This window comes from Branchiostoma belcheri, unplaced genomic scaffold, assembly GCF_001625305.1.
Source record: "Branchiostoma belcheri isolate BF01 breed outbred unplaced genomic scaffold, Haploidv18h27 scaffold22, whole genome shotgun sequence".
NCBI classification, from domain to species: Eukaryota; Metazoa; Chordata; class Leptocardii; order Amphioxiformes; family Branchiostomatidae; genus Branchiostoma; species Branchiostoma belcheri.
In genome coordinates, this window is record NW_017803713.1 from 2,975,294 (window position 1) to 2,999,101 (window position 23,808).

Consider the following 23,808-nt stretch of genomic DNA (forward strand, 5'->3'; position numbering starts at 1 on the left):
AAGAACGCTGGGCAGATGCGTCTGACCGAGGCGGACAGCCGCTAGACTGGACCCTGTCTGTCTTATCTACACGGCACGCTGTAAATCACCCATCTACTGGCCACTTAGGAAACGTAGCTGTCTGTTTACAGGACCAGGACGGCACTTTGAAGTGACATAGAAGACCTAATTTTCAGCACCACAGATTCTATATCTAAGACGTGGTCATCACCTTTGGATTGAAGCTTTGGACCTTCAGAAACAGACCAGTGTGTGCCCTGATACCAGCTGTCTATGAACATGGCAGTATCACAAGTGTCACATCATGTTCAGCGAAGTACATAGAAGATTTTCATGTCGAAGAAGTTTAAGAGAAGAGCCAACTTCGTGTCTTCCAACCTCTTGCCTTCTCGTTACCTCTCATTTTCTTCGATCGTTTTAAAATTTTTTATTGCAGACGTCAATGATATACAGAGATGTTTTGTTGGTAAAAATCATTACACATAAGAAAAGCATGGGTGTGTAAGCTTGAGCCGTCCCGCCCGCCCCGACCTCTATCCTGCAGCCATGACCTCTGCCGTGACATGTGCGTCACTGGAGTTGAACTTAGAGAACCACCGCGAGTTCTCACGCCGGTGTAGAATGGTAGAGGCCGGAATTCGGGCTTATTACTAACATCTTGATACCGTCTTACTTTGTGCTACAATAGCTTTAAAACAAAGATAATGACCATTGAAAAAGGTCTGTCCGGCGAACAGTAGACCCGAAAAACGTGTATCGAAATTTTTGCCACAAAGGTTCTCGATCCATCACTTAGCCTATTTTTATTGGTCGCACAACTAGTATTGGCGGACCGGCAACATTTCATCGTTTATAACAATAGCGGCTGAGGGGTGGAGAGAGCCGCGCGCCAACAGGTGGAAAATAGTTAGAAGACTATGATGGTTATCGTCCAGCTCCGTTGCTGCGTTGTGTACTTTCCACTAAGTTAAAAATGTTCACATGAGTTCGTCAGTTCTCCCGGCAGACAAGACGTCTGTAGCTGGGTGAACAAACCGTGACATAGATTACATAGTTACAGTCCAACAGTAGCCTCGATCAGACTCCTCTGGTGGCTGGAGAAAGACTAGAAATTGGTCGAATGCTGTGAATATCCTGCCAAACAGCCGATCAGAGAAGTTTGGGGATTTGTGCTTGGGGACAAGCTTTATTTAATGTGCCTTGCTGTCTCCTTTTGTAAATTATACAAATAATCCTTTTTAAATTATCTTTTTGGATAAAAATAATAATAATTTGTACTATTTGCTCAGGCAGCCGTGAAGACAAGGTCGACTCGGAACCCGGCCAGGCCCAACTGATAATGGTTACAGCAGACATTTAAACAAACACACGCCGGATGTAAGCACAAATACCGTATATCACCAACCACGGCCAGGACCTGCTACTGCCGTCTCCTCAACCGGCACTAATGCAATCAACATCGGTACTAAAACAATCCGAGTAAAAAACTTCAAATCAAAGACCACCTATATATAGCTTTTATGGGGCTTTTACACGACATTTTCTACAGTATAGTTACATGGCATAAGATTATCTTTGGCATGATGTCCTGAAACAGTCTGTTTCTTTTTAACAGCTAATAAAATGCATTTACTCCTCACTAATTGTTGCCCTGTGTTCCCTGTGTGTGTGCGGACAGAGTGCCCAGGTGCAGCCAAGGACAGGTTCAACACGGTTCTGCTGGACGCGCTGAGTACGGACATGGTGGAGGCCGCACCCGACACCACCGGCAGGTGAGACAGGTTGAGCTTATACTGCACAAAACTGTTAACAGTTAAATATCCTGATATGACATGTATTTTTGGCATATATGTCTGTTGTTGTTGTTGTTGTTACAATTTAAAATTTAGATTTGTTCGTTGCATATGCAACGGGTGGCGTATTTAAGACTATTTAATTTCAAACTTGAGTAGCGGCTAGCACTGCATGGACTAAGATCTACGGATGCAAACAACAGCTTTTTTCTCATAGAAATAGTCAGAAGCAGAAGTACATCTCCATGCGCGGTTACAACAGTGAGCCAGTTTGACCGTCTTCAAACACAGTCCGTCTGAAGGACAGCTCGCCTCTCTCCCGCCGTCTCGTCAGGGCAAATACACCGCTTCTACTGCAAATATCGTGGCGTGTTTCTACACTTGTTGCCGGAATTTTTTCGGAATAAGGGGTCGGCGTTGAGAATAGTGGGAAGGAAAGCTCATTTGGAGAAGTCAACACACCATGTCATTAGACTCCTGCCAGCGTTGTTTGATGCCTGTTTGATACCAGGGAGCGGAATTCTATCTCAGCCTAGAGAGAGTTGACCTTATGCGCACTGCAAGCAATAAGTCGCTTTGCATTGTACTGTTCTTTTTTTTGTATTTTATTCCATCCGGGACAAAGCACTAGAATAAAGGTACTAGTATCCAATTTTGACGCCACTAGCGCGAACGCGATGGAATGTTTATAATTTTAAGCCATCCAGTATTTGTGGGCTCAGAGGTGTTTCACCTTCCGTAGAAAATGTGTCCTTGCAGAAAAAAACAGTTGACACTTTCCAAGGTGATGGGGACCATGTGGTCCACACCTGAGACGTCCTGGCGGCTGTTTGTTCCCGTCCTTATTGTTCCTCGGGTGAGAGGAGCTCCTGCACACCTGGACCAACAGAACACACCTGCCCTGTACAAATCCTCGGCACGCTGCGTCTGGTCTCTAAGACGCCAGGAATAGTAGGTTTTCTGCCACATCGTGCCCGTAACAGTTCAGACCAGTTGTCCTGGCAATAGGAAGGGTTGGCAGTTGGTCCTATAGACAAATAGATATAGTTTTACCACTTCTTTTACTACGCATAGCATCATTAGTATCAATTATTGTCCCTGGTCAGATATAAAATAAAGCCCCAAACACCCTTGTTTGTGGCAGTATTTATACAAGGATTTTATTCGTGTAAATCTACAGGTGTGCACATGAGGTAATGATGTAGCGACGTTCCAAAGACACAAGCAGACTAAATCCAGATAAATATAATGTCCCCATATTATTGTCCATATTAAATGTACACGTATATCACAACACTCCAAACCACACTATGCTTAACAGCTGTCTTCGTATGGCCGCAACATGTTCCCGGATCGTGATGGACTCTCGGCTACAGCGACATTCGTGTTTGTTCAGTTCGGACTAAGCTTGTGGACAAATTTCAAGTGTGATAGGCACTTCGCTAGCTGACTAAGAAGCCCATGTTCTGTGAGCTGTGCCAGGCATTATAAAAATGCACGCACACGACCTTCTTACAAGCTTCGCCTATTGTTCAAGCTGCTTCAGAAAGTTAAAAGGAGGTTAAAAAGAGCTTCTTAGTAAGATAAATAAGGGTTGTGTGAAGGGCTGACACGCGGACTTCCTAACTGGGTCACATGTGTCAACATTGTTGCCGACTGCCAAACTACAGAAGATGATGTGATGGAATGTCATGGCGGCAGGGCACACTTGTCGGACCTGAGAAACTTCTGTCACTGGCCACAGCAGATCTAACGTTACAAAAATATCAGGTTAATGACCTATCAAGATGATGTACTGACATTCAATCTGGCAAAAACGTCTGCTTTAGATGCTTTTGAGTGATCAACCTTATCGTAGAGTATGTATCAGACGAACACCAAGGTTTTCAAATTGACATGGAGAAGAGAGGACTGGTCAGCTTGTTTAGACCGAGTAGTCAGGTTCACATCCAGTAAGCCTTAAACGATAGCCGAAGAGACCTACCGACATGTCACTGAATGCAAGACTGTATAATAAAAAAATGACAGACCACGACTGAGTAATATGTTCCCTCCTTTTCAGGATCCCTGAGCCTGACCCAACCCACTCCCTTGAGGAGAGAGTTGTCCGGTGGTACTTCTCCGTACTGGACAAGAACAGCAACGGCGAGGTCAACAAGCGGGAGATCAAAGTGTTGCGGCAGTACGTCCGCAACAAGACCAGACCCAAGAAGTGCAGTCGGAACTTCATAGACTACTGCGATGCAAACCAGGATCAAATACTCACTTTGGATGAATTTCTGAGGTGTACAATAGAAAAAGGTGAGTTCTCTTCGTTTTCCAATCCAAAGTGAATTGACATGTTTTATCCAACAGACTGAGTTGACACTGGAGTTGAACAACCCTGTTGTAGCCAGCACGATGACCTCACGTGATCTCCTTTATTAACTAGGCAACGGCAGCATTGATAGATGATTATACTGTCACCATTACTGGATCATCCATGATGATTCATTTCCTGAAAGTCTGGTCTTATCACAGCATTGCCTCCTATGAGGAAGATCTGAGTCTGAGGCTATTGGAGCTCCCTCCGTTTCTTTTCTTACAACAAAAAGAAACGTCGTTTCGCGCTCGCTCGAATGTGCTCCTGTTTAACAATTTGAAGCTCGACAGGATGTCTGAGTCAAATAGCTGTTATTCCACTTCATGGTCCTTTGTCGTCTAACGTACTTAGGAAGGAAGGTAATTTGTTCCTTGCTATTAAAGGAGACATGTCCCAGGCACCCCTGCGTCTGTCAGCCCACCCTGTCGGATGTAAGCCGGTTTAAACCAGGATGTGTTTGCTGCTAATCTCTGGTTTAACACAATTTATAGGACACATCCCGAATGTCTATGGGAATCTGAACAGCTCACAACAACTATTCGCAAAGTGGCGCTCCCAGGGAAGAAGGTTAATCCTTTTGATTGAACGCGTAAATTGTGGTCGTCGGTGAGAAACTTACCAGACACAGTCGGCCCGACGTAGGATTTCTGGTTGAACAACAAATGGGTCTGGTGCAGGCACGATGTTGTCACTGTTTTTTTTACACAGACGAAAACACAGGAATAAGAACGGAGGAGGAAGATTTAAGTTGGCAATCTCTGGTGGTCAGGCACAGACGAAGGACAGGGCATTGGACGTGATCGAAGGGTTTCTGGGAAAGCTAGATGATTTCAAAACGCAGTGGTTAGAAACGTCCGTTACATAACAATGACCAAACGGGGTTGCTATTTCCAGTGCTATTTCTCCGTTGTGCCGCCATAGAAAAAATCAAATCTCAAATCTAAGCTGTACGGACTCAGGAACCTTCTAAGTAAGGCGTTGATAGTATAGCTACAGTTTGCAATCAATCCAGCAGAGTTACTACCAACACATAATGTCAGCGACATCGATACCGTTTTAACCCAATGAGACATTTCTCTCTTTCCTCTATTTCCAGATAACACAAATTCAACTAGTAATCCAGCGTCAGCCATTCCCGGCCGGCGGAGAGGGCCGAACCCTTTTAGTGAGTATGGCCAGTGGACGTTTTCGCAGGTGAGGGGATGCAGGTATTGGGGCAGGTAGCAAGCAAAACCCGCTGTCATGACGGGCGGTCATGGCGACTTTTCACAACCGTAACAGAAAGAGCAGAAACCAGATAGACGAGAATTGAACTCCTCACGTCTCTCCTGTTGCCCAGGCTGTCCCCAGATATGGCCACTGTTCTCTGGGGTTCTTGTATCTGACCAAAGAGGTTGTGGACACAGGTTTGGCTACTGTGTTGTGCTGCAGCAGTCGGCTGTGTTGATCACATGATCAGATGGGGACCTTGAACAACTGTGTTGCTATGTCTGGGGCAGCAGTGGAACATGGAGAATGGAAGATAGCCTGTAGCTTTAAAAATCGCTAGGCCGTCACTTGGATTACTTCGGTTGTTGTGTGTAGTTTCTCCACCAGGAATTACTAGAACACAATTTTGAGTCCATGCAATTTTCACCTTGAAGTACGGCAAAGTTCAGGTTGCCCAGAAGAATTGCATTTATCAATATGCCCTCTCTTTACAAATATGGGGCAAGAGTCTAAAACGGTAAAACTGGGACTGTAACAGGCTTCTTAGCGCCCCGAGCAGCCAGCCCTGACAACCTTGTGATATTAACTTCTGCCATGTCCACACCTGTGCGCCCTCCCCTCCCTGCCATTCCTCCGCATGCTCGCTAACCTCCAAGCAGATGTGTGGAGTCGGCTTGTTTCCCTACATCTTTTCTGTTCGTTTTTTTTCATCTTAAAATTCATTTAATTGAAAAATCATCACAGATCAAGCCAAAACCAGACATCTGATTGGAGAGTAGCTCTCGCCTTTCTGGTGGGAAAGATAACAAAGCACAAATATCTGTACTGATGCACTCACAAGTAGATCTAACTCGTAGATGCTCATATGCTGTGTGTAATACTATTCTAAACATTATCTCTATCAATGTTATTTTGTCTACACTTCCATGATTTGTTAGGGCTCCTCTTTTATGACAAAGAAGCGCAACCCGTCCATACACTCTTACCGTCAACAGCATCTTTGATTACACCCTGGCATGAGGCCCAGGTATTTCACTATCAGGGAATTCCTATCCTAAGGAAGTTGTGGGCCAGCTGATTTAACGGGCGATAAAAGTTAACTAAAGTTCCCTTCCTGGATACCGTTAGGAAGGAACCTTAAAACCAACTACATGTTGTCTTGACATTTTCTTGAGAAAGAAAATCAACTATGACTTGCACAATTGTCTCTGAGGAGGGAAATTTGTCCAAGTTCTGTTTGGTCCAAGAATGTTTGACTGGAAAACTTTGTTTCTTATGTTTCCTAAGAAACAGAATAAAGATTAACCTTTTTTTCAACCATGCTTTGTTGGTGTAATACTATATTGGTAGAATAGATATAGCTTATATTGACACTTTTCCTCCTCTTCTGTTCTAGTTGGCAGGTTGATGTGAGACCTCCTGATGCTGGAACCATGGAAACACAAGTTACCCGGCAACACATGTTGCCATGGACACCACCATTCCCCAGATAAACAAATGAAAACTGTACACAATACAGCTCTCCATGCTAGCTGTGAGGTCTAGTACACACTAGTCTATTGTATGCCTTTTGTTGTGAAATCTCTATGTGATGTTGCCTATGTGTATGTATTTTGGAAAGATAATTATTATTTTTACTTGGTGATAGTGTGTTTGTAGGGTTGCTAACAGTTGCGTGAATAGGTGGATTTTGTAATGTTTGAGGATGTGTGGCTACTACTACGATTCATGTAAGATACAATTGATATGTTAAAATTGACTACATAGTTGTAAAAAAAATGAATTCTGTGATCAAGGAGGTTTGAAATCAAATTGATTTTAAACCTCCTTGCTTTGATCTACTGAAATGAATTACAGGACTTAGAAACTGCAAGGTTCATGCTATTTCAGTGGTCTAACTTAATATTAGCTCTGGCTGACAACAGTAGTCTAAACAAAGTACATGGGAAACACAGAGTAATAATTCAATTTGGCAAGCCTTGACAAAAGCAATTTTAAAGTTGTTTTTCCTACTACCTAATTTAACTATACTCATGTCTGGATAAAACTAGCAGATTCAGAACAAGACTGCCAATTTTTCCCCACTTTTTGGAGTTGTTTCATTGTATAGTAAGCAAATGCTTTGGTACATGTAAAACATACTGCAATCATCAACTTACTACAAGTCCTGAAACCTTTCCAACATTTCTACTGGTAGGATTTTAGCACAATGGAAAGATTGAAATGTACTGCAGTCATCAACATACATATTTAAGTAGGACCTTATTATTTTTCTTGAATATGTTTTGGGATTTGGGGCTTTCAATGACAGTGTATAAAGGGCTGGTAGGTGGTTATGTGTCTAACTTTGTAAATATGGTGAGACCTTGTGGGCTTGTAGAGAATATGTAAAAACTCATGGTACATGTGGCATATCCTATCATATTGTATCTCGGTGCTGCCATTAAATTACATGCTAAAGAAACTGCTGTGTTTTTTCCCTGGTGTCTGTGTACATAAAAGACAAAAAATAAATGAAGAAGTGGAACTGGTGACATTGGATTTGAAAAAAACACAATTTGGAATCTGGAGCAAATGTTATGATAGAAAGAGGAGGAAATTTTGAGGAAAGCAAGATTTTTCAAATAACGTGTGAAACTTGACTGAACATGTAAGAACCTGGATCTCCTCCAGGTTGGTTTTATATCCACTCCAATAGTCTATATTGGATGTAAACAAACCAGGCTAGAACCCAGGCAACTTTGAAACATGTTGTCATTTTGATTTGAAAAAGTACTTTTCAAATCCAACATAACCAGTGTTTAGCCAACAGCAATGCAACTAGACGATATCGAGTTATATCAACTTCTTACTCTTGTCAATAAAGGATTGAATTAAGGCCAGGAAAACAATGCAACTTCATCCTGTTTATGAAATACCTATCGTTTCATTTCAGTAACTATTTCCCCTTAAGTGAGGTCATACAGCGGCTGAGGAGATGTCAAATCCTATCAAAATCCTCTGCATCGTTACATAATCCCAAGGATGAAACCTGAACTGTTGCAGAATGTGACATTTGGATTTAATCTTAAGCCTAAAATAAATGGTGGAAGACATCTAGCCACAACAAAGGAATAATGTTGATACTTCCTTTAAGCTATTGGCTCTCTAAATTTCTTGATAGTATGTGCTTATCTGTGGGGTATGTTTGAGCAGTTGTGTCTGTCTGTATCTGGCTTGTCACAAGTGTAACAGCTTTTCCTGTGGACATCCCATTGAGAGATAAGCTACTTCTCAGTAATAGACTTTACAAAGTTATGAATGGAAAAATGTTGTAGAGGTACAGTGGCCCCCAGTTCAGTTCATCCTCAGTGAGGTGACACTGTATACTGTCTCCATCCCATCAATATGGACTATACATAGGTGTAATGATTGTGAGCTCAACTACAATGTTAGTACAACTTCATCATCACAGCTCCTGACAAACCAGCATTCCTGTGAAATTAGGGTGGTTGTATGATCAATGACAAATGTCAGGGCTTATTGTTTTAATTTCTTTCAGCAAACTTCAGCAATTCTGGCCTTCACAATACCAAAATAGCCCATTAATTAAAAAAAACTCTATGAAGTTAAAATGAGCTTCAGGTCATGTTCCTGTGATATGTGAGCACATGTGACATGAATGACTAATGTTGGCGGGACATGCTGGAGGTTCCAGTGCCTGATCCGATCCACCTGTCCCTGCCAGGTAAGCCAAACAACACACGTTTATTCACTCCCACACAACAGGTGTTGGAAACTTTATTGGGCTGCAGTCTGTGCACAAAGTGGGAACTTATTGGACAAATCCCCTGACAATCGCTGCTGGCGTGATGAAGTGTCTTTCTTTGTTTACACCGTGCCAGACTCGGCCCACCTGACCTCTGGTGTTTCAATCAAAGACAACAGCCACCGGTTACTCCAAGCCTTGCCAAGTATTTGTTTCTGTGAATTCCACAGAGAAGCCTAGTCCCCAACAGGCTGACTTTGTCCACGTTTACTTCACACATCCCAGTCTTAGCAAAGTGACATTTTGATCCAGTTCCAGATGACAGAGGAATGATAGAATAAGCCAGCAAAGCGCCTTGCTGCTGGGGTAGAAATCCCTTGGATTGTGCTCAGAAAAATAAATGTCCCCCATATCCCCAAGCAGCAGCTCAATAGAGCTTTTTCCCTGTAAAATGCCCCAACAATAGACCAGTTTAAGGATCTAAAATCAATTTACTAGCCTAAGCCTCTCTGTGAGTACCCATCTTTTAGAAAGGGTTTCTGTTCTTGAAATACAACACTGCTGTCTCTGTATTACATATGAAAACATGGGACATTCTATTTACATGGTATTCATTACTTCCCACAATAATCATTCAGAGAATTGCAGCCAACTATACTTTTTAGGTAAAATTACTTAAAACTTAACTGAAAATTTTACACATTTTAATCTTACTATAAAATTGTGCGGAAAAACTTCTTGGTATTGAAGAAAATTACAAACACAGCTCTGATTACCTAAACCACTCTTCCACTTTTCTTTGCTAGCTGTTTCTCTTCATATGCCTTTTTCAACTTGGCCAGTTTCTCTTCCATGGTGTATTTCCTGCAGATAGAAGAAAAACAGAATACCGATAATGTCAATGGGGCCAAAAAACCAGTGCAATAGCCTAGAGGGCAGAGTGTTCGCCTTGCATTTTGGAAGGTCAAGGTTCAATGCCCCGCTGGGTCCTACCAAAGACTTGAAAAATGGTACATACATACTGCCTTCTCTGCTGAGCACTCAGCATCTCTCGGAAAGAGTGATCAAGAGTATGTATGTTGAAAACACTTCAGTACCAGTGGACTAGCCCCTACTGTAGTGGCCTATGTGGTCCAAGAGCTTTTTATGTATAGCCCCTACACTGAAAAGTGTGGGAAAGATTTTAACCTGCAACATTGGAGCAAAACAAAACTAACTCATGAACATGCTTTGTTATAGTGTTGAAATCCTTTACAATTGCATTTTTTCGTCGTCAAATTGTGTAAAACTGGTTAAGTGAGTTCCTTCCCATGACATGGACATACAGCTGGCCCATGTAGGAGTGAACAATGCCTGTTCCCAGGTCAGTGCAGTGTACCAGACCCTAGGCTGGGTTTATATCTCAGTGCCAAGCCAAGGGACTGACAGGTAAGAAAAATAACACAGAACTTTTCTTGCAGTGTGGGCAGAATTCAGGATCATTTGGACAGGATACACCAGACTTATGTTGAGAGTCAATGACTTAGTTCAAAGGCCAAGTAGAAATCATTGCTCATTCCTTGGCCAACAGCCTGGTATTCCATTATTATGGAGAGGATAGAAATCAACTGTGATATAGTATGAAGTGTTCTGCCAAGTCAATGTTATCACAAGCTGCTGACTCACAACACCTCAAGGTGTCAACATTCCAGGTCTAAGTATTAACTATTGCTTGGAGAACAAAAGTTCAGGTCTTACATGCTTCCTCAAAGAGACAGGTAGGAAGACAGATCTCTTGACTCCTGTATCTCTACATCAAGTCCGTGTGAAAGTTAGGCCCTGCCTTTAACAACAGTCTGCCCCCTAACCCCCTCACCCACACCAACAAAAGCCACATGTGGGGACCCTGTTAATCACCCAGGGCTCCGGTGGCTGACAGGGAAGTGGCTGCAGTACAGTATGGTGTCAAGGAGGATTAAGCCGTGCTGAGTGGTGTACACTCTGGTATTGTGTTTGTAAGGCCTGGTTATCCTCTAGTCCCAACTTTTCTGTAGCTATAGGGCAGACTGGGGAGTTGGGAGGGGAGTTACACAAGTGGAAGTGACATTCAAGTAGTATAAGTTGTATGTGGAATGATGATGGAAACTGAAGGATCCAAAAATTGTCAGGGATGACTAACATCATTAGTCTCATAAAGAACAGTGATTCATGGCCAGCATAGAATCTGCCATGTAGGGCAAGCTGTGGGAACTATGTGGGAGGCATTGATATACAAGTACATGTAGTGGTAGAGTGATGACAGAAAGTGTAGAATCAAACATAGCTCACAATTGACATATTGATTGAAACATTGAAATACTGTGTAACTGTATCATGCTGTGTTCGGGAGAATAGCATTGCTTGAAAATTCATAATTCTTGCAATCTCTTTTGTTTTTGATCCCTTTTCTTCTTTTTTTTTGGTTGTTTAGTTTACTTCATAATTCCCCAACAGAGTTTTCCTCCTTTCCACACAATCATCACAATCCTTCCCAACCTGTCTGTAAGAAGAGTTGTTGACAGTTGATGACGTACCTGGCATTCTCCTTGGCCATAGCATATGCCAGCCGGGCCTGTCTGTCCTGCTCCAGCACTTGTGTATACACAAAACCCTTCACCACAAATCTGTACAACAAACGCAAGAAAAGAACGCTGAAATCGGACAGTTAAGTTCACAAAATAAATCTTCATGTACTTAGCATATAGTGGCATATAGCCTTTACCTTGATCTATGAGTCATAATCAGTAATGTGTACAGTAGGAGTCAGCAAGAAGAGGGTTAAACCTCCAGTATAAAAGAGTGGTACTTACATGTAGACAAAGATAGTGAGGAGATACCCCCCTCCCAGTACAGATAGACAGATGGCCATCATCCTAGTATGGCTGGTTGCACCACTGTATCTTTTACCACCTCCTTCTCTGGCTGCTTTAAAGTCATAATAATAGTAGTCTTTATTCTGACTTCTCCCTTGTTCAAATGGACCATGGCCATAGCTGAAACAGAACAGAATACAATACATTATACCTTATATATAAGTGTTTTCTAAACATCTATGCCCGAATAGACAGAAATGCACAGAAGAAAGCAGTGTGCCTTGCACAGGTGAGGTGGACAATGTGGAGTGCAAAGAGCCTCCTGGTGTCTAAACAGAAAACTGCAGCTGGAATGTCGCCATAACAAACTCCAGAGAAGTCATTTTCTCATAAATATTTAAGTTCTACAGTCTGTAAACAGAATTCTTTGGCAGAAATGGTCTGTATCTCCTGCCAATCCTGACAATCATTATTTGTGTGCATGAATAATTTTTCTTTCCTGAAGAGACTGTTAACTATAGCACTATTAGGTCACTTAGATAATTTTCCACTGGCACTACCGCTTGAATAGTCTCCTACAAAATCTAACACAGTAAAGGTGACACAGTCAGAAAGACAAGGACTCTACAAAGTTACTGTAGTACATGTACATAGTACCGTACCTTCCACCAGGCCCAAAAGGGTAGTCGGCAGGCCTGGGTCTGGGAGGAACATTGATGGTCTGGAACTTTGTCCCCATGCGGAGGCTCTGGTCATAGTGTTTCCTGGCCAAACTCTTACTCAGCACACTGTAGGCCTCGTTCAGCTGGACAAACTGTTTGTGGAGCTCTGGGTTGTTGGGATTGCTGTCTGGGTGGTACTGAACAACACAGGAAGAAAACATGCATGTGACTTCATTGCAACTCTTGATACAGTCTGAATATAAGGAGGCCTAAACCCTTTCAGTTTTGCTAGTAGAGGGATACTACATAGGTTTATAGTGTCCTTCTGGAAATGAAACAGTCTTTTCCAACTACATGTATACTAGAATGTTATTGTAAATCACATGACAGAATCTGAGCCTCTCACCTTTTTAGACATTTTGAAGAATGCAGCCTTGATCTCTGCTGGGCTGGCATCCCTTTGCACCTGGAGAAGCTCATAGTAATTGGCTAATGTGTTCCTGAAAAGCAAAATTTAGAGTTAGAAGGCACATCTACAAAAATATGCATTAAAGGTTAGGTGTTACATTTTTTCCAAGCATTATGAATCCTTTCATACTACATGTAGAAGTGGCTGCCTGTATACTGTTTATCTCCAAGCAGATGTCTGGCAGCAAAAGTGTTAGGGTTGGAACTGACAATCTAGAGAACCGTCTGGGCGCCAGACATCTGCTTCCAGATTATATATTGTGACCATTTTCTTTTAGTCCCTTGATCATCAGCTTCAATGGTCACTGGTTAGACTGTCTACAAGAGGACCATAGAGAGTGACATGTGCCACCCTGCTGTGCCCTGACCTTGATGTGTGGAAGTTCCTGACGGCCTGTCTGGTGAAGCTGCAGCCTCTGCAGGGACCCAGCAGCTCCAGGACGGCCTTCTGCATCACACAGGGTCAGCTGGGGTCATGTCACAACTCCCACCTACAACACAACATCACATGCACTAACTTAAGGGGAAGGGAATGAAATACATTTGTATCTTAAGATCAATCAATCAATCAATCACCCACAATTACATAGCTGAGTGCCGCAATCTTGAAAGCGGTCTACTAAATTTCTAACAAAGGAAAAATACAAAGGATGCAAGAAAAAGTGGTAGGGGATAAGTATGCTATAAGTTGATACCAACAGTTATGATAGACATCTAACGTTATATTTCTAATGCTAAAAAATTGATACCCTGCCTGGCTGGTATGCCTTTTTCAGGTTAACAAGCCCAAAAGCTGCACAAGGTATGATCCGTGTTACATGAAAGATGCAGTAAAGCTATATCTTGTCTTGTCTTGTGTAGATATAGAAAAAAGAATTTTGAAGCGAACAAATTAGAAAAGATACAGAGATGATATGGAAGGAGGATGGCAACTGAACTTATGAAGATGAGGCCACTTGTCCAGGGTTTGGTGTTGAATCCTACTTCCCTACCGATACATAGAAATCAAACAATACATGGATGCTGTGACACCGTCTGACCCGTTATGCATTTGATACACTGGGTAAATATCGATTTTTTATATAATCTACCCTCCCCCCTCACCCACCCACAAGCCGGGTCAAAACAAGAACTGGGCCAGAGTGTCCTCAAGAATTTGCAGAAACTGGCTTATTCCCGCGGCTGCTCTGCACATATATAAAGGGTACAGTTTCTAAGAATCCTTGTTTGGCCACACAGATAGTAAAGAAATGGCCAGGTAAGTAGAAATAAGGCAAAACGAACCTTGATAGATTCAGACCCGGCAGTTTGGTTGTGTAATCGTTCCCACTAGGTCAAAGGTTACGGGTTGTCGATACAGACGTTTTGCGGCCGCTGAACAAACAGGTGGATGTCGTAAAACCTCCTGTGACAGAACGATCCTGTCAATAGCGGGAAAATCTGCACTATTGACAGGATAACTTTGTCAATGGCCATTTCCTTGTGCTAAGACGGAGACCGAGCATAACTTACCTTCAAAATGTTAAGTTGTTCGTGTCCCCGACGTCACAGACTGTCCATAGTTGCCAGTAAATGCACTATGAGTATGAAGCTGACAGTTCAGTTAGAGTCCATCTAATCTTCCAATTTCTTGATATTACGTTAACTTCAACGTCATGTTTCTCTCGTATATAACTCTCTTTCAGACTTCAGTGGTATCAGGTTAGGTTTCTTCCAGACTGTATATCGCTTAACCTAAATCTGGACATGACACGAGTTAACGTTAACGTTAAGTTACGTATGTTTTTCAAGTTTATTTGTGGTCATTCGCTTATCTTGCAAGAAATCAAAAACCATACATGAACTTTTGACAAGCCATTTTATTTCAGGAAGATTGAAGTTCAGTGAACTTGCAATTGAGGCGTGACCTTTGTAACGTTACATATATCTCCATAAATCATGATAACGAGTTATTTCTTAGCCTAAAACAGTTAGCGGGAAATGTCTCTTGCATGGACAACGTTGACGAACAAGATAGGGATAAAAAATGTACGAGCTGTATAAAAACGTCATGTCTGACCATGGGCGATAGGCCACCGAGTTTTTGTTGAGATCGCTGTTGCTTTGTTTTATGAACACACGTATACTGTGCACTCCGTACAAGATTCCCGATAATCATACACTGAACACAAACACTATGAACACGGTCCGTTGAAAGGATCCGAAGAGTCATGAACTCAACACATAACACCGTGAACACTGTCCGTCGAAAGATTCCCGAGAATCATACACTCATCGCATAACACCGTGAACACGGTCCGTTGAAAAATTTCCCTAGAATTCTCTGTACAATGAACCATACATATATAATACATACTGCTGGGTACTTGGTCCGCTGAATCATACAATAAAAAGACACACTCATTAACTCAGCTGTTACATTGGCGTTCAGGGTAGCGCAAAGGCCGACGGGAATAGAACAGGTTTCGCAAACTCGAATGCGTTCGCAAAACCGCTGCTCGACTCGATAGAACCCCAAGCTGGGGCTAGCGCTAGCGGTGATAACTTAAAAAAGATGACAGGGTAGGAAACACCTACCCGTGGAATGCGTTACCAACTGGGGTGGCAGTAAAAATGTGACTTAGAATCACGTTCGGTGTGAAGTCCCTGCCTCCCCAGACTCAGAAAACAACGATATAGTACAATTTTAGAGATATTGGGCACAACTACACTTTCCAAATCTCATGCCTGGGAAACATATGTAGAACTGAAAACATGTCGGTGGGGTTTGTGGACGTGTTTAGAGTACATTTACACATAGCATGTCAAGACTCTTGTCGGGTGATGTAGCCAGTTGTGTGCGTTTACATTTTAGAACCGCGCGGGAAATGTGGGCCTATCGTGCGTCTGATTGGCTAGCGATGATGTCATTGACCTGTACAGCAGCGACCTGGTAACGCAGTTCGCCGGAAATTGGACTTTACAAAATGCTTCATATCTTCTTTAAAATATGGTATCATACCCCCAAAAAGTTTACATGGCTACTTAGTTACCCCTTGATTATAGATAGTATCAAGACTTTTATTTTCCTTATGGCATTTCGCAGAAAATAGGGTCTTTTGAAATGGCATTTCGCACCTAGTGTATACTTGTACTAAGTACCTAACCAAGATGAAGCGTTCGGAAGTCGCTGTTCGGCTCTCGGCAATCTTCGGGAGACTTCGGTATCTGTTCGTATGGTTCTTTGGAATCCTCATCAGTTTGTGACCGTGTTCAGTGTACGTATGATTCTAGGGAACCTTTCAACGGGCCGTGTTCACGGTGTTATGTGTTATGTGACTGTATGATTTTTGGGAATATTTCAACGGACCACTGTATTGTGATGGCAACGGGCTGAATGAGTAGACACAGTGTATGTTCTAACATGCGCGAAACAATAATAAGGATTTTATTTAATGGTTTACAAAACAATGTAACGTTACATGTATTGTTAGATCTCAACAAAAACTCGGTGGCCTAGCGCCTGTGGTCTGACACGTCTTGCATAGTACTTATAACAAACTAAATGATAATCTAATACCAATAATCTTCTATAATACGAATTTCGAAATTTCATATTGCAATACGAGCAATAATGATTGTACATCACTTCTATTCCTGAGATACCTTCTTTTACAACAAAAATGCTGTTTACTATGCTAAATAATGAAATGTAAAGGTAGTAACAACTCATAACTGAACAGAACCGAACAAAAAAGTCATATATCATATAAACGATACAGTCGTCGCAACAACCTTTCACGCTTCACACTAGGTAACTAACGTTACACATATTTCTGAACCGGTCGTTTGTCAGCATTGACTTCCATTCAGTCTACGCATGCAGATGGAACGACTGAAGTTCAGCACAGTGTTAGTTTATGATACTACATGTAGTATTCAAGCAGATACATGGCTTCAGTTTGTTTTGTAAATCTCTTTGGATGAGAGGCATCCGGACAAAAAGTAATCTCTAAGCAGATCCGGCCCGGACATGTTATATTTTCTCATCATAAGTAGGCCAGGTCATATAATAGTAAGTGACACAGTAATGGTGGTAGTTAGTAGTTAGTCAGTCTGATCTCCACCTGTCCGTCCTCGTACCGGCGGATCAGGTCGTCGATAGCAGCCCGCATGGTGTCGTCCGGCGGCCCGTAGGTCAGGCCGTGCTGCACGCGGTACCCGCCCGGCCACCGGCCCCAGTAGCGCCCGGTCAGGTGTTTCCGCCGCGCCTTTGTGCGTCTGTTCTGGAACCACGTCTTCACCTGCGTCTCACTCAGGTTCTGGTGAGAGAAAGAGGAAAGTTTTGAGTTGACAAAGTTCTTATGTACACCATGCCGACATTACTGTCTATGAAGATGTAGAGTGCCTCTCGGCAAAGCTGCTGATAAAACCAATGTCCGGTCTCGCCCAACGTGAATGGAGAGCGGTACACTTTGCGAAGTATATGTGAATTGCATGTAAGAATTATGGCACTGCATTGGATGATAGACACTGCATTAATTATAACGTTACTAGTATGATATGGCGATATTACGTCACTGAGAAAAATGCATACCAATGCATTTGCCAGACAAATCCTCTCGATCCTGCTGAGGTAGTTTTTCTCCGAGAAGCGCGTCTCTAACTCCATGACTTGGTGCCCGCTGAACAGTCTCCTCTGCCGTCTGCGGCTGTCCTCGGGCTCTGAGCTGCCTTCAGCCGCGGTAGGGTCAGGGCTGTTATCCCCCTCCCCATCGTCTGTTAGAAAATACATAAAACGCCATATTAGAAATTTGTCAAATTCTTATCTGGGTCGGTTTGAAACAATTCGGCTGGTCATCATTATCATTATCGTTGAATAGCAACTATATTTATATATTACCTGTGAATAGCAACTTTTGCCGCCCCCGTTCTCACAACAACGGAAGGGCCCCGAAACTCCTCACTAAGTATAATTTATGCGATTTTCAAACCGGTAAACAACCTTCGTTGTAACCTTCGTTGTGAGTCGTCATTATATTTTCCATAGAAAGTTGTCGGCCATTTGAACATTGTTGAAATGTAATGAATTTTGTCACTGTGAATATCGTATTTTGTCACTGTGAACATCTTTGGACGAGAGGAGGGCTGCAGACCAGACCGTCGGCGCCGCATTTGTTTGTTTACCATTCTGACCATAATAACACCTAATTACGGAAGATAATACCTCTTTGGAGGGGCCAAAATACATTACAGTATGAATCAAAGTTTCGAATTTCTGAATAGGCAGGTAAAACAATTCATTTGTTTTGGTCACGCCCATTCAGCAGATGAATGGTTTCTGTTCCAGCGACTTCACCGCTGCTGTGACCCATTAGGCGCTGTGAGTTAAGCCACCTGCAAAACTAACTCTTTACGTCTTTTGAAATATTTCTAGATATCGTAGATACAATATACAGTAGTAACAACTACTTCGGGATGCATTTACTGGTTATACGTATGGTATTTTCACAAATGAATTAATTTCCGGAAAATTTAAGCATGTGGCCCCATGGAGCACGAGAGGAACGTACCAAACCACAAGCAAGGTACACGTGTCCGCCCCACTGATTCCTCCTAGCTTACCCACCCACTCACAGCGCTATAGTTTTACATAAACGTGACGATCATACGAGAGAATACATTAAAAGAGCTAGCTAATCTCCAAATAGATGTTGGGAGTCGCAGTCCCAGCCATGCGGTTCAAAAGATGTAGGTCGGGAAGATGTGTGATGACTTCGGACTGTACCTCTTAGGTAACGTTATAAACGATCTTACCTCCTAATATTTGCTTCAATGTAATTATAACATTGACAGTATCTTTTTACTTATCTTGTTAGTAAAATATCATATGAACAAATTTGTCATACCGTCAAGGTCAAGGTGTGTCTCGTCGCACGCCTGTTCTCCGGAGCCCTCCTCATGTCCTTGGTGGGACGATAGAACGTCTGTGCCACTGTGTGCCGAGTGTCCAATATGTGAGTCACTCGAACTTGAACTCGGTGAGGGTGTAACTGGGATGCTCTCCGCAGAGGAAGGCATGAAAAGTGCGGGACTGGGATGGAACATCCACGGCGGCTGTACCGAGCAGTACCCGGGCGGACCGTCGGGTGTTGGGACGGGGTTAGTCCATGCCCGCCACGGTCCTGCATGTTCCCTGTCTCCGCCCGCCGAGGGCTCGCACCTGTCCTGCCCGTGGGAGGACGGTTTGGATAAGATGGCCTCCACCGAGAAGCTGAGCATGGCGCACGGTCCAACTTCCCCGCAGCAATCAAGTGACGAGCAGAAAAAGAAGAATTCGAAAGAAGCGATGTCGACACTAGAACAGAGCGGACAATGGTCTGACTTTCACAAGTGCACACTGGGACAACTGGAAACAAATAAACAAAATTTGAATTTTACTCTCGGTCAGCAAACATTCCGTTGCGGCGCCGGCGGGTCAGCGGCGCCAGGAGCCCGTCCTGCCGGGGAGATCCGCCTGATGTTGCCGCCCTGTTCCCACCTTCTCCGGGCGGGACCGGCGTTTGAAGGGGAAGGAACTTGACGTCACCAGGATATTAACTAGTACCGCGGTCATGGGGACGTTTCTATTCCTGAAAGTTGCTAGCATTTTCTTTCCTCCAGACCCAAACTTGACCAGGAAACAGTAAAAATGGAAACGGCAAATTTATGTCAGTCTGCTCCAGTTACATCAAGAGATATCTGACAGTTAACATATTTTTGTTTCCTTGTACAAACGATTTTTTTAGGGATTTCAAACTTCAATTTCAGAGGAAGAAAGTTTATTTATTCTCCAACGCTGATCGATGTTAACTTTCCACAAGTAAATGTCGCAGATATATTGTTACTTGAAACTTTGAGATGACCCTCAGCACTTTTGTGATTTTTTTACCTGCGTAAGACTACTTCACTGCATATGCTACTTCGTGATCACCACTTGTTTTTCACAGCCTAAAGCCAGTAAAGGGCGGCATGGTTCTTCACATACGGACTACGAACTAGGGCGGAGCACTTCTAAGTGTCGCTATTTGAGCCAGAGTGTTGTTTGATTAGGGAGCTAATTATCGTTAGTTCCGTAATTAGTTGACAAAAGGTATACGGGCCGGAGAATCGCCAGCCACTTGTTCCCTGACGTCATTCACGACGGAACACTTGTTACATTACGATGGGGCAGGGAGACGTGCTAATAACGGAAAAACGGACCAGAGGTTTTAACACAGGCGCGTCGTCTTCCACAGACTCCGTGGGGTCGGTTCATGATCATTAAAAAGTGAGAAAAGGAAGTCAGGCGAAAAGCTTACCTGTAGTCTGGCGTCTTTTTTCTCGAGGCTTGCTGAGAACAATATTCCTACCGACATGCTGGTTTGAAGCAACCAATAACTTTTACACTAAATTACAGACCTTAACCAGTTTGCAGTCTTTCACAGAGGACGTATTTTAAAGGACGACTTAGGATCACCCCCAAGCATCCTCCAGGCCTGCCCTGTTTCCTGCCTGTTTATGACTGCGGTGAGACGCGCGGCGGACTCCCTGACTCCAGCCTTGTTTACAGCTTCCTCTACATCCCTTTACTACATGTTGATGCCTTCTACTGCTACTCGGTGTTAGACAGACAAAACACATCTACCAATATACCTAATGCCTTTCAAGAAAGTAGCACAAGACGCCCATTTATCCTGATAAACAGCACATGAACTGTGTTTGTTTCAGGATTTACGGTTGTAACAGTACAGAGTAAACACAACTGCAAGCTTGATTTGTGCTTGTGCAACATTACAAGCTTATATTTTGAGGTCCACGTACGTTAATCCTATTTCCTCTTATGTGTAACACTGATCTTTGTCCTACATGTATATTACATTTTTTAGTTATTCAATGTGTTTGTATCTTTTCACTTGACTTATTTTTTCCTACTGACTTACGATAGATATCTACTTATCGAGAACAATAAAAGAAAACAATTCTTAACACATATTTACACCATGCACTGTACATTGATTTGTCACATTAAAACTCTGTCCTGTATCATCACAATATCTGTTCTCAAAAGGTCTATGTTAAAAGAAAATATGTGTCAAGTTGAAGTAGATTAAATGTAAATACCCTACTTATAATGCAGAATGTTTTGTTCACTACTTTTGTCAACAAATACTGATATCTTATTCTGACTGTATTATTGATTGGCAAAGTAAGTTTGATAAGCTATTTTATGTTTTTACATGTATGACGATAAAAGGATTGCATTCCTAAATGCTTGAGTCCAAAGGTTTTCAAGATAAAGCTTGGATCACTTTAATATGAACAGAAGTACTGTTATGAAACACTAACCTCTGCTCTCAAGTCAGCCATATATTATAACATTACCTTGTTCTGATACCTTGTACATATTGCAATGCACAATTACCATTACAACTGCAACAAAGCACATGTACTAGTGCATGTCATAAAAAAAGCTATGACGTCATGCTGTGTATTTTCTATTTTTCTCTAACACTTGTATCGATCCTTGCTCACTGGTATTTCCCAAAAAAAGAAGCAGACGGCACATGGAGATAGCAGACTCCCCCCCCCATATATAGTTGTACTAATTACCAATCTTTGTATTCAGCAGGAATCTCATGCTTGTAATCTATGTTTGTAGCAGAGCTGCTAAGTGATGCTTTTAACCTAACCTACCTCACAATAGTGAAGAATTCTTTCCACATTGTGCCTACCTATCAGAATAAATGTTTTGCAGATTCAATTCTTACCTATGGAATATCATTGTTTGACACACATTGTCTATGTACAGACTGGACCAGCAATGTTTACTTGAGATGTCGATGTACATACTGAACCAGCATGTCCCGGGACACCTTGCTGTCACTGGCCTTGTGGGAGTCATGAACTTTAACCCCATCCTCCCAGGCCCAGAAGATCCTGTTGGCATAGCAGACTCTGGAACAGCAGTACAGTTTCATTGTTTCTTCTAATGACATTTTTAACATATAGCCCATACATTTTGATGCAGAAGAGACGGAGAAAGAAATACAATGTATATAAGAAAGAATAAACAAAGTACAAAATTATCCTGACTACCCCTGCTTGAGCAGCTAAGATGGACTGGTCCTTACCTGAATGGTGCAATGGCCTCAGGTGGGCAGTCGAAGGTGGAACTTCCATTCCTGGAGTTGAAAAAGTACTTCTTGTTCCAACTCTTACTGTACTGCATCACCCATGGGTCTGGGAACAACATGAAGGAACAGTCTCATTGGGGTTCTGGGAACTTTGGGAAAATATTATGATATGGGCATGGTAAAAATTTTGTTGCAGCATGAGGGTGGAGGATATATTTTTCTGAAAAATATTGACTACAAAAAATTATAGAAAATATTTCAGATGTACACTGTATACACAAAAGACCACACACGTACCCCCATGCGCAATACAGGAAACATTATATTTGGTGTGAACCATGCAGTTCCCATACCATTGACAGTTCTGATGAAGTGCACCCCACACGGCAGGAAGTGTCTGGTTCCATCAATGCTGTAACACAGCCGAGGGTCTCGGGAACCCTTCGTCAGCCGCATCTCCAATCTGGAGCAGGACAGCATCAACATCAGGACTAAACTACACTCATCTGTGATCATCAGCTTTCATTGTGATACAACATTTCCAAAACAGATTCAATCTAGTAATCACTGGCACTATTTGATAATATAATAAGTGTTGTACATGTTGTTGTACAAGACTTACTTGTGAAATATCTTCTCCACTTCTTCCAATCTGTAGACTTCCTTTGTTCTGTAACAGAGAAAAACAGGCAAGCTGGAACCAGACTCTATCGTGTTTCATGGACAATGTCAATTGACCACTCAGGTAATATTGAAGTAATATACACGACCCACAGTGTCCCTACCTGAGTGGGGCCATGTCTGGTCTGCTGGGCTTTGACACAGCCTTTACAAACTTCTCTGCCATCAGGACCCTGCAACAGGGAAAGATTTCTTAGTGTTCTTATAGATTTTCATCTCGGACCCTGTAAAGCTACCAGTAATCAGCTATAAGGACTTCTTCCTGATGGTTAGCTGAGTGGCCCTTCAAAAGGTGCCTACCTTTCACTGAAGTGCCTGCTACTGATGTCCTCCCCATTCAGTACGTAGGCATCCACAATGTGCATGGCTGTGATCTTCCTTTGAGCTTTTCCCTTCAAACAGAAACAAAAAGATGTTTAGACATAAACAACATATCAGCAATTATGTAAAGGTACTGTCAGAAGAAATTTTGCAATGTCTGTTGTACACATTGTCTACAGTAAAGGAATAGCGATAACATTTTACAAAAGTGATGTTACACTCAAAGTGCATTGCTCTTAAAATAGCGACTTTCCCCCTTGACATCCCCTCACCTCCCCTTTGAGCTCCTGTACTACCTCCACCACCAGCAGGGTGTCCTTAGGCAGTTCCATGTTCAGGTCTAACTTCATCCATTTGGTGGTGGGGCGGCCATCCCCACTGGAACAGGAGCGTTCTCTGAAATAGTCAGTTACATGAGTAACTTAGTAGTATTCAGTTCAGCACCTTTCATAGGAGCCATACAAACAAACTTTGGTACTCATACCAAAGATTCTCTGTTTTGTTGTAACATTAGACAATGCTGAGAGAACTCAAACAAGGTGGCATTATTTCCTCCATACCAGTGTATTTTAACAGGCTGGAGGAAAAGTGCCCTCTGG

General features: G+C 42.5%; 4 protein-coding genes across 13 annotated transcripts in view; 1 reads left to right on the plus strand and 3 right to left on the minus strand.

The window, feature by feature from the left end:
- The window catches only part of LOC109470183 (SPARC-related modular calcium-binding protein 1-like), a 33,542-nt gene extending 23,954 nt beyond the window's left edge, over positions 1–9,588 (plus strand). For 8 of the 9 annotated variants that reach the window (XM_019769000.1, XM_019768993.1, XM_019769002.1 and 5 more), the window contains 4 exons: positions 1,679–1,772; positions 3,856–4,094; positions 5,252–5,349; positions 6,761–9,588. In XM_019769000.1, the coding sequence (XP_019624559.1) occupies positions 1,679–1,772; positions 3,856–4,094; positions 5,252–5,349; positions 6,761–6,772 (443 nt within the window). In that variant the 3' untranslated portion in view covers positions 6,773–9,588. The remainder of the gene's footprint in view (positions 1–1,678; positions 1,773–3,855; positions 4,095–5,251; positions 5,350–6,760) is intronic. The other variant, XM_019768995.1, reaches the window with a different exon arrangement.
- On the minus strand, positions 9,111–14,478 carry LOC109470219 (dnaJ homolog subfamily C member 4-like). The gene is made up of 7 exons (XM_019769062.1): positions 14,358–14,478; positions 13,442–13,564; positions 13,012–13,105; positions 12,606–12,802; positions 11,941–12,123; positions 11,665–11,754; positions 9,111–9,976 (listed from the first exon to the last, which is right to left on the minus strand). Exons 2-7 carry the CDS (start codon positions 13,525–13,527, stop codon positions 9,889–9,891), a joined length of 738 nt encoding a protein of 245 aa, XP_019624621.1. The 5' UTR covers positions 13,528–13,564; positions 14,358–14,478; the 3' UTR covers positions 9,111–9,888.
- A 2,108-nt stretch (positions 14,479–16,586) lies between these two features.
- LOC109470213 (barH-like 2 homeobox protein) lies at positions 16,587–20,490 on the minus strand. Of its 2 annotated transcripts, none has more exons than XM_019769052.1 (4): positions 20,393–20,490; positions 18,962–19,410; positions 17,650–17,831; positions 16,587–17,374 (listed from the first exon to the last, which is right to left on the minus strand). In XM_019769052.1, exons 2-4 carry the CDS (start codon positions 19,332–19,334, stop codon positions 17,153–17,155), a joined length of 777 nt encoding a protein of 258 aa, XP_019624611.1. In that variant the 5' UTR covers positions 19,335–19,410; positions 20,393–20,490; the 3' UTR covers positions 16,587–17,152. The 2 variants fall into 2 exon arrangements, with proteins under 2 accessions (XP_019624611.1, XP_019624609.1); XM_019769050.1 differs by lacking the exon at positions 20,393–20,490 and adding an exon at positions 19,984–20,063.
- The window catches only part of LOC109470143 (cap-specific mRNA (nucleoside-2'-O-)-methyltransferase 1-like), a 26,161-nt gene continuing 22,511 nt past the window's right edge, over positions 20,159–23,808 (minus strand). The window contains 8 exon segments of the mRNA XM_019768926.1: positions 20,159–22,028; positions 22,205–22,313; positions 22,561–22,670; positions 22,830–22,877; positions 22,993–23,061; positions 23,189–23,280; positions 23,482–23,583; positions 23,585–23,605. Coding sequence (XP_019624485.1) covers positions 21,899–22,028; positions 22,205–22,313; positions 22,561–22,670; positions 22,830–22,877; positions 22,993–23,061; positions 23,189–23,280; positions 23,482–23,583; positions 23,585–23,605 — 681 coding nt within the window. The 3' untranslated portion in view covers positions 20,159–21,898.